The 12,854-nt window shown below is 52.0% G+C and overlaps 2 protein-coding genes across 10 annotated transcripts in view; both read right to left on the bottom strand.

The window, feature by feature from the left end:
- The window catches only part of SRRM3 (serine/arginine repetitive matrix 3), a 78,263-nt gene that overhangs the window by 57,068 nt on the left and 8,341 nt on the right, over positions 1-12,854 (bottom strand). The gene's annotated exons all lie outside the window — the stretch shown is intronic.
- Positions 4,465-12,854, bottom strand: part of LOC131384189 (general transcription factor II-I repeat domain-containing protein 1-like) — a 57,788-nt gene continuing 49,398 nt past the window's right edge. For 3 of the 4 annotated variants that reach the window (XM_058443819.1, XM_058443810.1, XM_058443813.1), the window contains exon 8: positions 9,891-10,083. In XM_058443819.1, coding sequence (XP_058299802.1) covers positions 9,946-10,083 — 138 coding nt within the window. In that variant the 3' untranslated portion in view covers positions 9,891-9,945. Of the gene's footprint in view, positions 4,559-9,890; positions 10,084-12,854 lie in introns of those variants that run through there. The other variant, XM_058443839.1, reaches the window with a different exon arrangement.

Raw genomic sequence — 12,854 nt, forward strand, 5'->3', positions numbered from 1 at the left:
GGGGAGTAAGGACCAGAGGACCAAGGGACACCCCATCAACTCCAAGCTTGGGTCATTCATTCAGGTCACAGCTATTTGTGAGCGGCTACTCTGGGGTTCACCAGAGGACAAGAGAGAAATGCAGAAGGAGAAGCACTGGTGCTTATCATGCTGAGGATGATGGATGCATGGCAGAGATATCTAACAGAGCTGGGGTGTGTCGGGAGAGGAGCATAGGTAGGAGGTCTTCCTGGAGGAGAGATCTTGAAGCATAAGTAAGAGTTGGTGGGACAAAGGAGAAGGAGAAGGATGTCCTGGTCAGGGTGTGGGGGTGAGCAGGAAGAAGGCATGGAGAGGAAAGAGGGAAAAGCATGGACTTGAAGCTGGGCGCGGTGGCTCAATCCTGTAATCCCAGCACTTTGGGAGGCTGAGCCGGGAGTATCATTTGAGGTCAGGAGTTCGAGACCAGCCTGGCCAGCATGGTGAAACCCTGTCTCCACTAAAAATACAAAAATCAGCCAGGCATGGTGGCGGGTGCCTATAATCCCAGCTACTCAGGTGGCTGAGGCAGGAAGATTGCTTGAACCCAGGAGGCAGAGGTTGCAGTGAGTCGAGATCATGCCACTGCACTCCAGCCTGAGCAACAGAGGGAGACTCCATCTCAAAAAATTAAAAAAATTAAAAAAAAAAGCATGGGCTTGTCTTGCTGAGCCCACTGAGCCAGGAGGGGAGGGAGGGCCAGGTCCCCAGGGCCTTCAGACTCAGGCTGAGGACCTAGGACCACACCCTGCAGGCAATAGGGAGCCAGTGAAGGGTACTGAGCTGGGGAGGTCAGATTTGCATTTTGGAAAGATCTCTCTTGCAGCTTCTCTCTTTTTTTTTTTTTTTTTTTTTTTGGGGACAGGGTCTCCTTCTATCACCCAGGCTGGAGTGCAGTGGTGCAATTATGGCTCACTGCAGCCTCTACCTCTTGGGCTCAAGCGATCCTCCCACCTCAGCCTCCCAAGTAGCTGGTCACTACTACACACAGGCACATACAACCATGTCCAGCTAATTTTTGAAAGTTTTTTAGAGACAGGGTCTCACTAGTTTGTCTCTAACTCCTGGACTCAAGCAACCCTCCTGCCTTGGCCTCCCAAAGCTCTGGGATTGCAGGTGTGAGCCACTGTGCTCAACTCTCTCTTGCAACCTGATGCCCTCAGGCCCCTAAAGGATAACTGATAACCCAGTCCACATGAACTAAGACAGACCTGTGCCGATCAGCCAGTAGCAGATGGGTTCAAATCACTTACTATGTGTGCTTAGTGACTTAACGTCTTCCTTATCTGTAAAATGGGGTTAATATAAGTACCCCCACCTCAGGGTAAGGAGTAAAGGAATAACGTGTGTACAGTACCTGAGTAGGCAATAAGCTCTACGAATTAAGTGTTAGCTGTTATCAGCCATGAACTACGCCAATCAGTCTAAATCACTACAGGCATGAGTTAGACCAGGAGGAAATATAGATCCATATAAATCCAAACAGATCAGGTCAATAATTACCATTTTAAATCATTACAAACACTCATAGCCCAATCATGGCACTTTTCACAGATACAAACCCACATAGACCAGTAGAGACCAGTAGAGACGGGTAAGAAGAGGGCAGGTGCGGGGCGCGGTGGCTCACATCTGTAATCCCAGCACTTTGGGAGGCCGAGGTGGGTGGATCACGAGGTCAGGAGATCGAGACCATCCTGGCTAACACGGTGAAACCCTGTCTCTACTAAAAATATGAAAAATTAGCTGGGTGTGGTGGTGGGCGCCTGTAGTCCCAGCTACTCGGGAGGCTGAGGCAGGAGAATGGCGTGAACCCGGGAGGCAGAGCTTGCAGTGAGCTGAGATCGCGCCACTGCACTCCAGCCTGGGCGACAGAGCGAGACTCCATCTCAAAAAAAAAAAAAAAAAAAAAGAAGAGGGCAAGCCCGGTGGCTCACACCTGTAATTCCAGCAATTTGGGAGGCTGAGGTGGGCGGATCACCTGAGGTCAGGAGTTCGAGACCAGCCTGGCCAACATGGCAAAACTCTTTCACTAAAAATACAAAAATTAACCAGGTGTGGTGGCAGGCACCTGTGATCCCAGCTACTCGGGAGGCTGAGGCAGGAGAATTGCTTGAACCCAGGAGGCGGAGGTTGCGGTGAACTGAGATTGCGCCACTGCACTCCAGCCTGGGCAACAAAGCGAGACCTTGTCTGGAGAAGAAAAAAAAAAGACGGGTAAGAAGACACTGCAGGGAGAGGCCTGGGAGGAAGTGGCTCAGGCAGCCGGCAGAGCCCAGTGAGCTTCCTCCATGACTCCTTGGAGTCTCTCTGGAGAGGCGCTGGTGCTGGCACGGCTGTTTGTTACCCAACCCTCCAGAAGATGCAGTGGGGGGAGGGGAACTGCTGAAAGCCTTGCTTTCAATAATTCAGCAGCTGGAGCTTCCTGCCGCCCCTGCTGGAGCTGGAGGAAAATCTTGGCCTGAGCCCCCAGGCTGGGGCTGGCTGGGGGTGGGAGGGCTGGTTCCTGGAGGGGCAGGCAGCCTGACTTGCAAGGGTGCGGGCACTACACCTCTGCGTTTTGGCCATAGCCCTTGTGGTCCCTTTTCTGCCCTCCCCTTTTCAGTCTAGGGCTGGGTCCAGCCTACCTGGGCAGGGCTCGGGCTGACACTTTCCCTGCCGTCTCAGTCTGTGCTGGGGAACGGAGGTGGCTGGGCTGGCAAAGTTTCCAGGGCCAAGATGGGGTGTCCGGGGCCGGTGAGGCAGCGAGAGCGAGCCCGCAGACCACAGGAGAAAGCCCTGGTGGCTTAGCTGGCAGTGTGTCCAGCCCTATGCTATCCTTGTCCAGCTCCACACCACATTCCACTCCACCCAAGAACGCACTGACCCACACTGTTCCTCATGCCCGGAAGGTTCTTCCTCATCTACCCATCCTGCAAGGCTGCTCAAGCATCACCTCCTCCGTGAAGCCTTCCCTGACTGCCTGGAAGGACTTCCTGGGGGACGTGCCTCTGCTGTCACCCTGTGGCTACTACTCGCAATCTAGCATGACTATTGCTCCCTGGCTGACTGAGGGCTGTCCAACGGCAGAGACTGGGCCGATCCACATCTGTATCCCTAGTGCCCAGCACAGGGTTTGGCACAGAGTAGCCACCTGGGACTGTTTGCTGAGACTCTGCCTGTGTTTGCACCGATGGGAGCTCACTGCTTATTGTTTTACCTCCATCATCTCCGGGAACTACAGAGGGAGAGGTCCTTGGTCACTGCTCTCACTATGCCTAGACTATGTGCATGCTGACATGTACATGGGCCTCATGGTCATGTACTTTGTAAATCCTCGAGTCCAGCCTTGTGTTTGTTTGTTTGTTTGTTTTTGAGACAGTGTCTCGCTGTGTTGCCCAGGCTGGAGTGCAGTGGTGTGATCTCGGCTCACTGCAACCTCCACTTCCTGGGTTCCAACCATTCTTGTGCCTTAGCCACCCAAGTAGCTGGGATTACAGGCGTGTGCCACCATGCCCGGCTAATTTTTTGTATTTTTAGTAGAGACGGGGTTTCACTATGTTGGCCAGGCTGGTCTCAAACTCCTGACCTCAAGTGATCCACCCGCCTTGGCCTCCCAGAGTGCTGGGATGACAGGTGTGAGCCACCGCACCCGGCCCCAGCCCTGTCTTCGAATAGATAGGAAGGACTTGCCTGGTCAAGGCTCCTGTCTTTGTTGGCTCTGATTTGGGTTCCTGGAGCAAAGATTTGGGTGGCAACCAAGCAGGCTGCCCAGGGCATCCCCTCAGGCTTCTGCTGGGCTGGCTGAGATCAAAGAGAAAGCCGGCTGGGGGCTGGAGCATCACTGACAAGGGACAAGGAGGGACAAGGAGGCCTCCACTGTCTGCTGCCTCCAGAGGAGTCCACAATACAGGTAATGCAGCCCAGGTGAGAACAGGTAATAATGCTCAGGTGAGATCAGTGCAGATTGATGTGGCCCAGGACAGGTCATACAGAGCCTTATAAATGGGACAGACCCAGCCAAGCCAGGAGCTCAGACCGGCTGATCAACAGAGGACAGTGGGGACACCGCACGCCAGCATGATAGACAGCTGGAAGGTATCAGAATGAGCAACAGTGGCTACTGAAAGCAATACAGGCCGGGCGTGGTGGCTCACGCCTGTAATCCCAACACTTTGGGAGGCTGAGGCGGGTGTGTCACTTGAGGCCAAGAGTTCAAGACCAGCCTGGCCAACATGGCCATCTCTACTAAAAATACAAAAATTAGCCAGGCATGGTGGCGGGTGCCTGTAATCCCAGCTACTTGGGAGGCTGCGGCAGGAGAATCGCTTGAACCCGGGAGGTGGAAGTTGCAGTGAGCCAAGATCACGCCACTGCACTCCAGCCTGGGCAACAACAGCGAGACTCCGTCTCAAAAAAAAAAAAAAAAAAAAAAAAAAATAGCCAGTTGTGATGGTGCATGCCTATAGTCCCAGCTACTTGGGAAGCTGAGGCAGGAGAATCTCTTGAACCCGGGAAGCAGAGGTTGTAGTGAGCCGAGATTTCACCACTGCAATCCAGGCTGGGCAACAAAGTGAGACCTTGCCAAAAAAAAAAAAAAAAAGAAAGCAACACAGACCAGTTCAACCTAGTAGACAGATCTGTAGAGGCCAGAACTGATATGAAATAAGCAAGTAGTGGTTTGGTCTCTTCTCCCCTGCATTCTAGAGAAACAAAAGAATCCCTGCCTTACTCAGTCCTCCTGCTCTCTGTCAGGGCCCTCAGTGGCCTTGTGGGAGGCTGAAGCCTTGCCACCAGGAGCAGACAGCTTCCCTGGGGCTGCTGAGCAAGAATGGAGATGGGGGTGGGGTGGGGGGTGGGGAGAATGTTCTACAGAAACAGCTTCAGCTTAGCCCAAGAAAGAACAGTCTTATGACTGAGCTGTCACTGATGGCAGGTGGCAGTCTCTGTGTCCCAGGAGGATGCAAATCAGATGGCCTTGGTGGAGATATGGAGGGAGAGCCACGTGTGTGTCAGAAGCCCGTGCTCTCTGAGGACCCTCCCAAGCTGGCCTTGAGGACTGACCCTGCAGTGAAATCGGAGAAGCCTGTGTGCTTTCCCCAGTTTTCATCAACTCCTTCTCCTTCCCCGAGGATCGGATCCCAACCCCCACTCCAGGTTCACACCTGGAAGCTAGGCAGAGGAAGGCACAATGGGCTAGAAGTTGTATGACCAGATCCCTTCTCCTTTCCGGTCCTCAGTTTCTCTCATCTGGACCAAGTGTCAGGGGCCTGGATACTGGCAGGGCTCGGGTGGTGTTAGTCTAAACTGCACCATTTTGTAAGCTTCCTGCTATTTTGCAGACCTTAGTCAAAGTGAAACACTTCACGGTGGTTTGGGCCGTTAGAAACATCCTACCTAACCACCTGACCACAAGGTGGACAAAGGCCCGACTGAAGAAACAGCCTTCCTCTTACGATATTCTGCTGGGACAAAATGCAAGGAGTACCACATTCTGCCAGAACAAGGGCCAGAACTGCCTCATCATTGGAACATCTTATCAATATCCTGCCGGGCAAACCATACTGCTTAGACCCCTCCTGCCCATACCTATAAATTGTGCCAGCCTGTAAGCAGCGGTGGGCTCTGACATTAGGCTGGTCCCCCACTTCTGAAGGTTTTATGCTGGACGTAAAACCTGCATTTGCGCCCAGGTGTGGTGGCTCACGCCTGTAATCCCAGCACTTTGGGAGGCCGAGGTGGGTGGATCACCTGAGGTCAGCAATTTGAGCACAGCCTGGCCAATATGGGGAAACTCAGTCTCTACTAAAAATACAAAACAGCCAGGCGTGGTGGCGGACGCCTGTAATCCCAGCTACTCGGGAAGTTGAGGCAGGAGAATCGCTTGAGCTTGGGGGAAGGAGGTTGCAGTGGGCAGAGATTGCGCCATTGCACTCCAGCCTGTGCAACAAGAGCAAAACTTCGTCTCAAAAAACAAAACAAAACAAAATCTGCATTTGCTTTTGAGCCGCCCTCTTTCCGTGTGTGTGTCTTTCTATAATCCTCGCCTTCCCTTCAAAACCTAACAGGTGGAGATGGGCTCTGAGTCCCTGGCAGTGCAAGACTGACAAGAATCAAAATTGGATGGTGATGTGCACCCCTACCCTACCCCTACCCAGGCCAGAGCTATCAGCAGGAAGGGTGTGTGCTGGACAGACAGTCCGGCCCCTTCCACCCACTGAGGAGGGTGACAGGAGAAGCCACGGGCAGCTGCCTCCACTGCCCTTACAATCTCATTATGGAAAATTCCCTCTATTGACTCAGCTCCAATCAAGCCGGCTGCCTGGGGGGCATCCCCTCAGGTTTCTGCTGGGCCGGCTGAGATCAAAGAGAGAGTCCGGCTGGGGGCTGGAGCATCACTGACTTTCCCATCGATCCAGATGTGCCTCTCGTTGCTAGGCAACAGCCTCCAGTCTCTCCCGGTCTTTCCTCCCCCCAGGGGCTGCAGAATTGGACAGTAAAAGGGGAGCGAGGGAGAGACTCCACATTCACTCTCCATGTCATCCCTTCCCAAGCTAGAAACCTCTGTCACCAACCTGGGAACCTCTCCTCCCCAGAAAGCAATTCCCTTGTCCATGTTGAGAGCTTGACCCTCCCACCAAAACGAACCTCTTCTCTCTCCTCACATTTGTATGCGCCTCCAGTGTACTGGAAATCCATCCCTCCTCTGCTCCATGTAAGCACTCTCTCAGGAAGACAGGCCGGGGACTCGCCATTGAAGAAATCAAGGCTCAGAGAAGAGAAGGGGCCCTCAAGGACTCAGTGGAAAAGTCAAGATAAGACTGCAGGTTCCTTGTCCAGGCTCCATGGCTCATGCCTGTAATCCCAGCACTTTGTGAAGCCAAGGTGGGAAGACTGCTTGAACCCAGGAGTTCAAGACCAGCCTGAAGGCAGGCACGGTGGCTCATGCCTGTAATCCCAACACTTTGGGAGGTCAAGGCTGGGGGATCACCTGAGGTAAGGAGTTCAAGACCAGCCTGGCCAACATGGTGAAACCCCATCTCTACTAAAACGACAAAAAATTAGCCAGGTGTGGGCCGGGCGTGGTGGCTCACGCCTGTAATCCCAGCACTTTGGGAGGCCAAGGTGGGCAGATCACCAGGTCAGGAGATTGAGACCATCCTGGCTAACATGGTGAAACCCCGTTTCTACTAAAAAGAAAAAAAAAAAAAATTAGCTGGGCGTGGTGGTGGGTGCCTGTAGTCCCAGCTACTCGGGAGGCTGAGGAAGGAGAATGGCGTGAACTTGGGAGGTGGAGCTTGCAGTGAGCCGAGATCGCACCACTGCACTCCAGCCTGGGCGACAGAGTGAGACTCGTCTCAAAAAAAAAAAATTAGCCAGGTGTGGTGGCATATGCCTGTTGTTCCAGCTACTCAGGAGGCTGAGACAGGAGAATCATTTGAACCCGAGAGGCAGAGGTTGCAGTGAGCTGAGATCATGCCATTGCACTCCAGCCTGGGCGACAAGAGTGAAACTCAGTCTCAAAAAAAAAAAAAAAAAAAAACAGACTGGGCAACATAGGAAGACCCCGACTCTACAAAAAATAATAATAATAAAAAAATGAGCCAGTGTAGTAGTGCACGCCTGTAGTCCCAGCTACTCAGGAGGCTGAGGTGGGAGGATCATTTGGGCCTAGAAGGTTGAGGCTGTAGTAAGCTATGATTATACTACTGCACTCCATTCTGGGCAAGAGAGCCAGACCCTGTCTGTAAAAAAAAAAAAGAAAAAAACTGCGGGCTCCTAACTCCCAGCCCAGTATTGGACTAAATATGGGAGCCATTTCATCTTCAGAGAATGTCTCTAAACACAAATGCACACTCCCATTTTTCAGTGGGTTGGCTTTTTTTTTCTCTCTTCCCAAACGTAGGATGCATTTCATAGTAGTTTTTTTTGTTGTTGTTTCAAGTGCTATAATTTAAAACTGTTAGTTGTGCTTTAAAACGGGCATAAAAATGTACTGTGGGTTTTGGGGGCTGTAATTGACTAAATAATGCAAATCGGATCATTTTATCACAGTTTAATATTTTGCATATTTTATCTACCCTATACTGCTCATCTTTCCTGTTTTTTTTTTTTTGAGTGAATATATGCACGTCATCCTAGCAGTTATTATGTGGTGACCTACTTATTTCATGGCTTATTTAGAATTTTAAGGTCTCTCTCCCTCTGAGGTCTTTACAGCCCTTGGGGATGGAGGAAGGAAAGTCTCCTGGCCGGGCACAATGGTTCATGTCTGTAATGCCAGCACTTTGAGAGGCTGAGGCAAGAGGATCACTTGAGATCAAGAGTTCTAGACCAGCTTGGGCAACATAGCAAGACCCCATCTCTATTTTTTTTTATTATTTTCTTTTTACGAAAAGGAAACTTTCTCAGTCTTCCCACTGGTCCCTGCCAAACCTTTCCTTAAACAACTAAGGGAGAGGAAGAGGTGGTGTGTTTCCCAAGGTGTGAGGGGCCAGAACTCAGAAGTTGGGGCTCCCTGGGAGGTGCACAGTCCCTGAGCAGCAGTCCCGGTGGCCTTGGAACTGCCACTGCCTGCCACCTGCACACTCCTAGCTGTTAGCACGGTGACAGCTCCTCCCCGACTCCCCTGCCCTGCACCAGTCACACACTTCAACTCTGAGAAGCACAGCTTTTCAAGGTCCTTGACAAATGGTAACCAATTAATGTCAATTAATCTGATTAGCCTAAATAGTTAATTAAGCAGCTAATTTACAACATCATTGACAATAACCCACAGCTCCTGAGGGATGGTGGGTGGGAGGTAGGAATGGCAGGGGTGCTGAAGGGAGGTCCTCCTTGCTCTGGGAACAGGTGAGCCCCTTAAGGTCAGATCGGGAGTGGGAGCTCCCGGTGCAGCAGTGGCCTCTCCAAGTCTCCACTCTGCTCTGCCATCATCCGAGAATCTCCATCAGAGTACCCAGCCCCAAGCCAGCCTCAAAGGGGCTGATTTCTGTGGGACAGGGTGAACCACAGCATGGTGGAGGAGGGAAAAGGCCTCCTGTCTGGGAAACTATTCCACCCTAAAATCCCAGAGAGGGCTAGGCGCGGTGGTTCACACCTGTAATCCCAACACTTTGGGAGGCTGAGGCAGAAGGATCACTTAGTCCAGGAGTTCAAGACCAGCCTGGGCTACATGGTGAGACCCCCGTCTCTACTGAAAATTAAGAAAAAAAAATTAGCCAGGCATGGTGACATGCACCCGTAGTCCAAGCTACTTGGGAGGCTGAGGCAGGAGGATTGCTTAAGCCTGGGAGTTCAAGGCTGCAGTGAGCTATGATTGTGCCACTGCATTCCAGCCTGGGTGACAGAGCAAAACCCTGTTAAAAAACAAACAAAGAAACAAAAAAACCAAAAACCCAGAGAGGAGCCTCTGCAACTGCTTCCCATCCACACCAAGCACCTTAGAGCTCATAACCCCTTTCATGTCCCCAAGCTACAGAGAAGCCCTGAGAGAGAATTCCCACCCTTCAGCCCATCCTACAGATGAGGAAACTGAGTAGGCCCCGTGCTTGCACTGACAACCTGCAACAATGAATCCCGTGAGGTCCCTGCCCTTAAAGAACAGCCAGCCTGGGGCCTCACAGTACCTTGGTGCAACCTCTGTGGGTCAACCACTTCTTAGCTGGGCGATGTTATTTACCTCTCCGTGCCTCCATTTCCCCAGCTAGGACCTACCTACATCATTGGATGTTCTGAGGACTAAATAAGTTAATACACGCAGCAGCGCCAGAGCACAGAAAATACCGAATGAGTTGGAAAGGTAAATCACCAGTCTGAATGGGGTGTAAAGCTGGGCGCAGTGGCTCACGCCTGTAATCCCAGCACTGTGGGAGGCTGAGGCGGGTGGATTGCCTGAGGTCAGGAGTTCAAGACCAGCCTGGCCAACATAGTGAAACCCCATTTCTACTAAAAATTCAAAAAATTAGCTGGGCATGGTGGCAGTTCCCTGTAATCCCAGCTACTAGGGAGGCTGAGGCAGGAGAATCTCTTGAACCTGGGAGGTGGAGGTTGTAGTGAGCTGAGATCATGCCATTGCACACCAGCCTGGGTGACAGAGTGAGACTCCATCTCAAAAAAAAAAGAATGGGGTGTAAAGTGGGCCAGGGAAGAAGCAGCACCGGGCCCTCGAGGGCACCCAGATTGGAACAGGGCATCACGCAGAAGATGTCTGAGCAGAGCCTGAAGCTCAAGGAGGTAGAGGAAGAGGGAGGAAGGGCATTCCAGGCGAAGGGAACCACACGTGCAAAGTGATGAGGCAACGGTTCTCAACTCTAGTATATACGGTCACCTTGGAACTTTAAAAAATGCAGACCTTGGCTAGGCACCGTGGCTCAGGCCTGTAATCCCTGCACTTTGGGAGGCCAAGGTGGGAGGATCACTTGAGGCCAGGAGTTTGAGACCAACCTGGCCAACATGGCAAAACCCTGTCTCTACTAAAAAGACAAAAATTACCCAGGCGTGATTGTGCACGTCTGTAATCCCAGCTACTTGGGAGGCTGAGGCAGGAGAATCGCTTGAACCTGGGAGGTAGAGGTTGCAGTGAGCTGAGATTGCACCACTGCACTCCAGCCTGGGCAACAGAGCGAGACTCCATCTAAAAAAAAAAAAAAAAAAAAAGGCAGACCTTGCTGGGTGCAGTGACTCATGCCTGTAATCCCAGCACTTTGGGAGGCCGAGGTGGGAGGATCACTTGAGGCCAGGAGTTCAAGACCAGCCTGGGCAACATAGCAAAACCCTGTCTTTTAAAAAAAATACAATATTAGCAAAATTAGCCAGGCATGGTGGCGTGCACCTGTGGTCTCAGCTACTTGGGAAGATCATCTGAGCTGGGGGAGGTCAAGACTCCAGTGAGCCATGACTGTGCCACTGCACTCCAACCCGAGTAACAGAGTGAGACCCTGTCTAAAAAAAAAAAAAGCAGATCTCAGCTGGGTGCAGTGGCTCACAGTTGTAATCCCAGCACTTTGGGAGGTCAAAGTGGAAGGATGACTTGAGGCCAGGAGCTCAAGTCCAGCCTGGGCAACAGGCTGAGTTTTGTAGAGACTCTGTCTCTACAAAAAACATTTAAAAAAATTTTCTGGGCACGGTGGCACGTGCCTGTAGTGCCAGCTACTCAGGAGGCTGAGGCAGGAGCATCGCTTGAGGCTAGGAGTTGGAAGCTGCAGTGAGCCGTGATTGCGCCACTGCACTCCAGCCTGGACAAGAGAGTGAGATCTAGTCTCTAATAATAACAATAATAGTAATAGTAATAATAATAAAATTCAGGCCCCACACTCAGATTTGGAATCAGTCGTTTTGGGTGGGTCCTGGGAATCTGCTTCTCATGGACTGTTCTAGAAATACTGGGGCAGGTACCTCTGCAGCTAGGGACCATGGCTGCAGTGGTTCTGGGTGTCCAGGTTGGGCTGAGCCACAGAGAGGAGAGGAAAGGCCCCAGGCCATATGACCCATGTCCTGAAAACACACCGCAGGCCCCCTGTTGTCTCCATCTGTCCAAATCAAAACTGCTATTCAGGGTGACCTTCCTGGAACAGCTCTGGCCGTGCACTTACCTACTGGGAACATTCCTGGCGTTCTCTGCTGTCCATGGAAAAAAGGCTAGGCTGCCTCACCTGACAATAAGTCCCCCCCGCCCCCCAACAGTGAGGCCCCTGTCTCCAGCCCGGGCTTTTGCTCCTCTGCCCAGACCCTGGCACTCCAGCCACGCTGTTCCCCAAGCGCCTGGTGCTCTTACCTCCTCCTCTCTGCTCCTGCCAAAAACACCCTGCTTCCTTGTGCCTCCGCCTGGCAAACCTGCATTCATTCTATGAGCTCCATCTGTGAGGCCGGCTTAAAAGTTAACCAAAGTCAACCAGGTCAGGGAGTCCTTCCCCACACTGGTGTCCCGGTAGCCCTTAGAAGGCTGCTACATAACCCCAGTCCATCTAAAAAACATTCTTGGCTGGGTGCAGTGGCTCACGCCTGTAATCCCAGCACTTTGGGAGGCTGAGGTGGGCAGATTACAAGGTCAGGAGTTCGAGACCAGCCTACCCAATATGTTGAAACCCCGTCTCTACTAAAAATACAAAAAAAAAAAAAAAATTAGCCGGGTGTAGTGGCAGGTGCCTGTAGTCCTAGCTACTCGGGAGGCTGAGGCAGGAGAATCGCTTGAACCTGGGAGGTGGAGGTTGCAGTGAGCCGAGATTGCGCCACTGCACTCCAGCCTGAGCAACAGAGCAAGACTCCATCTCAAAAAAAAAAAAAAAAAAAATCTCCAGGGCTGCTGGGGCTCAAGGACTGTCCTGCTCCTCCCATTTTTTTAGAGATGGGATCTCACTATGTTACCCAGGCTCGAGTGCAAGGGCTATTTACAGGCGTGATCATAGTGCACTACCCGCCCCCCCAAGACTCCTGGACTCAAGCAGTCCTTGTGTCCCAGCCTTCCAAGTAGCTGGGACCACAGGTGCATGCCACTGTGCCCAGCTCCTGCTTCTCCTCTCTTTACCTAATGCCTAGTACAGGGCTTGGGGATGACAATGTGTTCATGCAGCTTTTAAGTGGGGAAGAGCTACTGCTGTGTGATGAATGACTGAGTGAATCAAGGACCATCTCTGCTTTCTGATGTCTGAAGAGCAGGAGAGAGAAGAAGACAGCATTAGAGAGGCGGGGAAGAGACGTGTTCTGGGGAGAATGATGGATGGGTCACAAGGACAAAGACATATGTGTCAGACAGGGCCTGACAGAGAAGGAAGACAGGACTTCCCCCTGGAAGGACCCACTGAATATTCCAGCTTTCCTGCCTCCCCAGAGGCCCCTTCTGGGGCCCTGATGGGAGA

This window comes from Hylobates moloch, unplaced genomic scaffold (assembly GCF_009828535.3).
Source record: "Hylobates moloch isolate HMO894 unplaced genomic scaffold, HMol_V3 SCAFFOLD_1, whole genome shotgun sequence".
Classification (NCBI taxonomy): Eukaryota; Metazoa; Chordata; class Mammalia; order Primates; family Hylobatidae; genus Hylobates; species Hylobates moloch.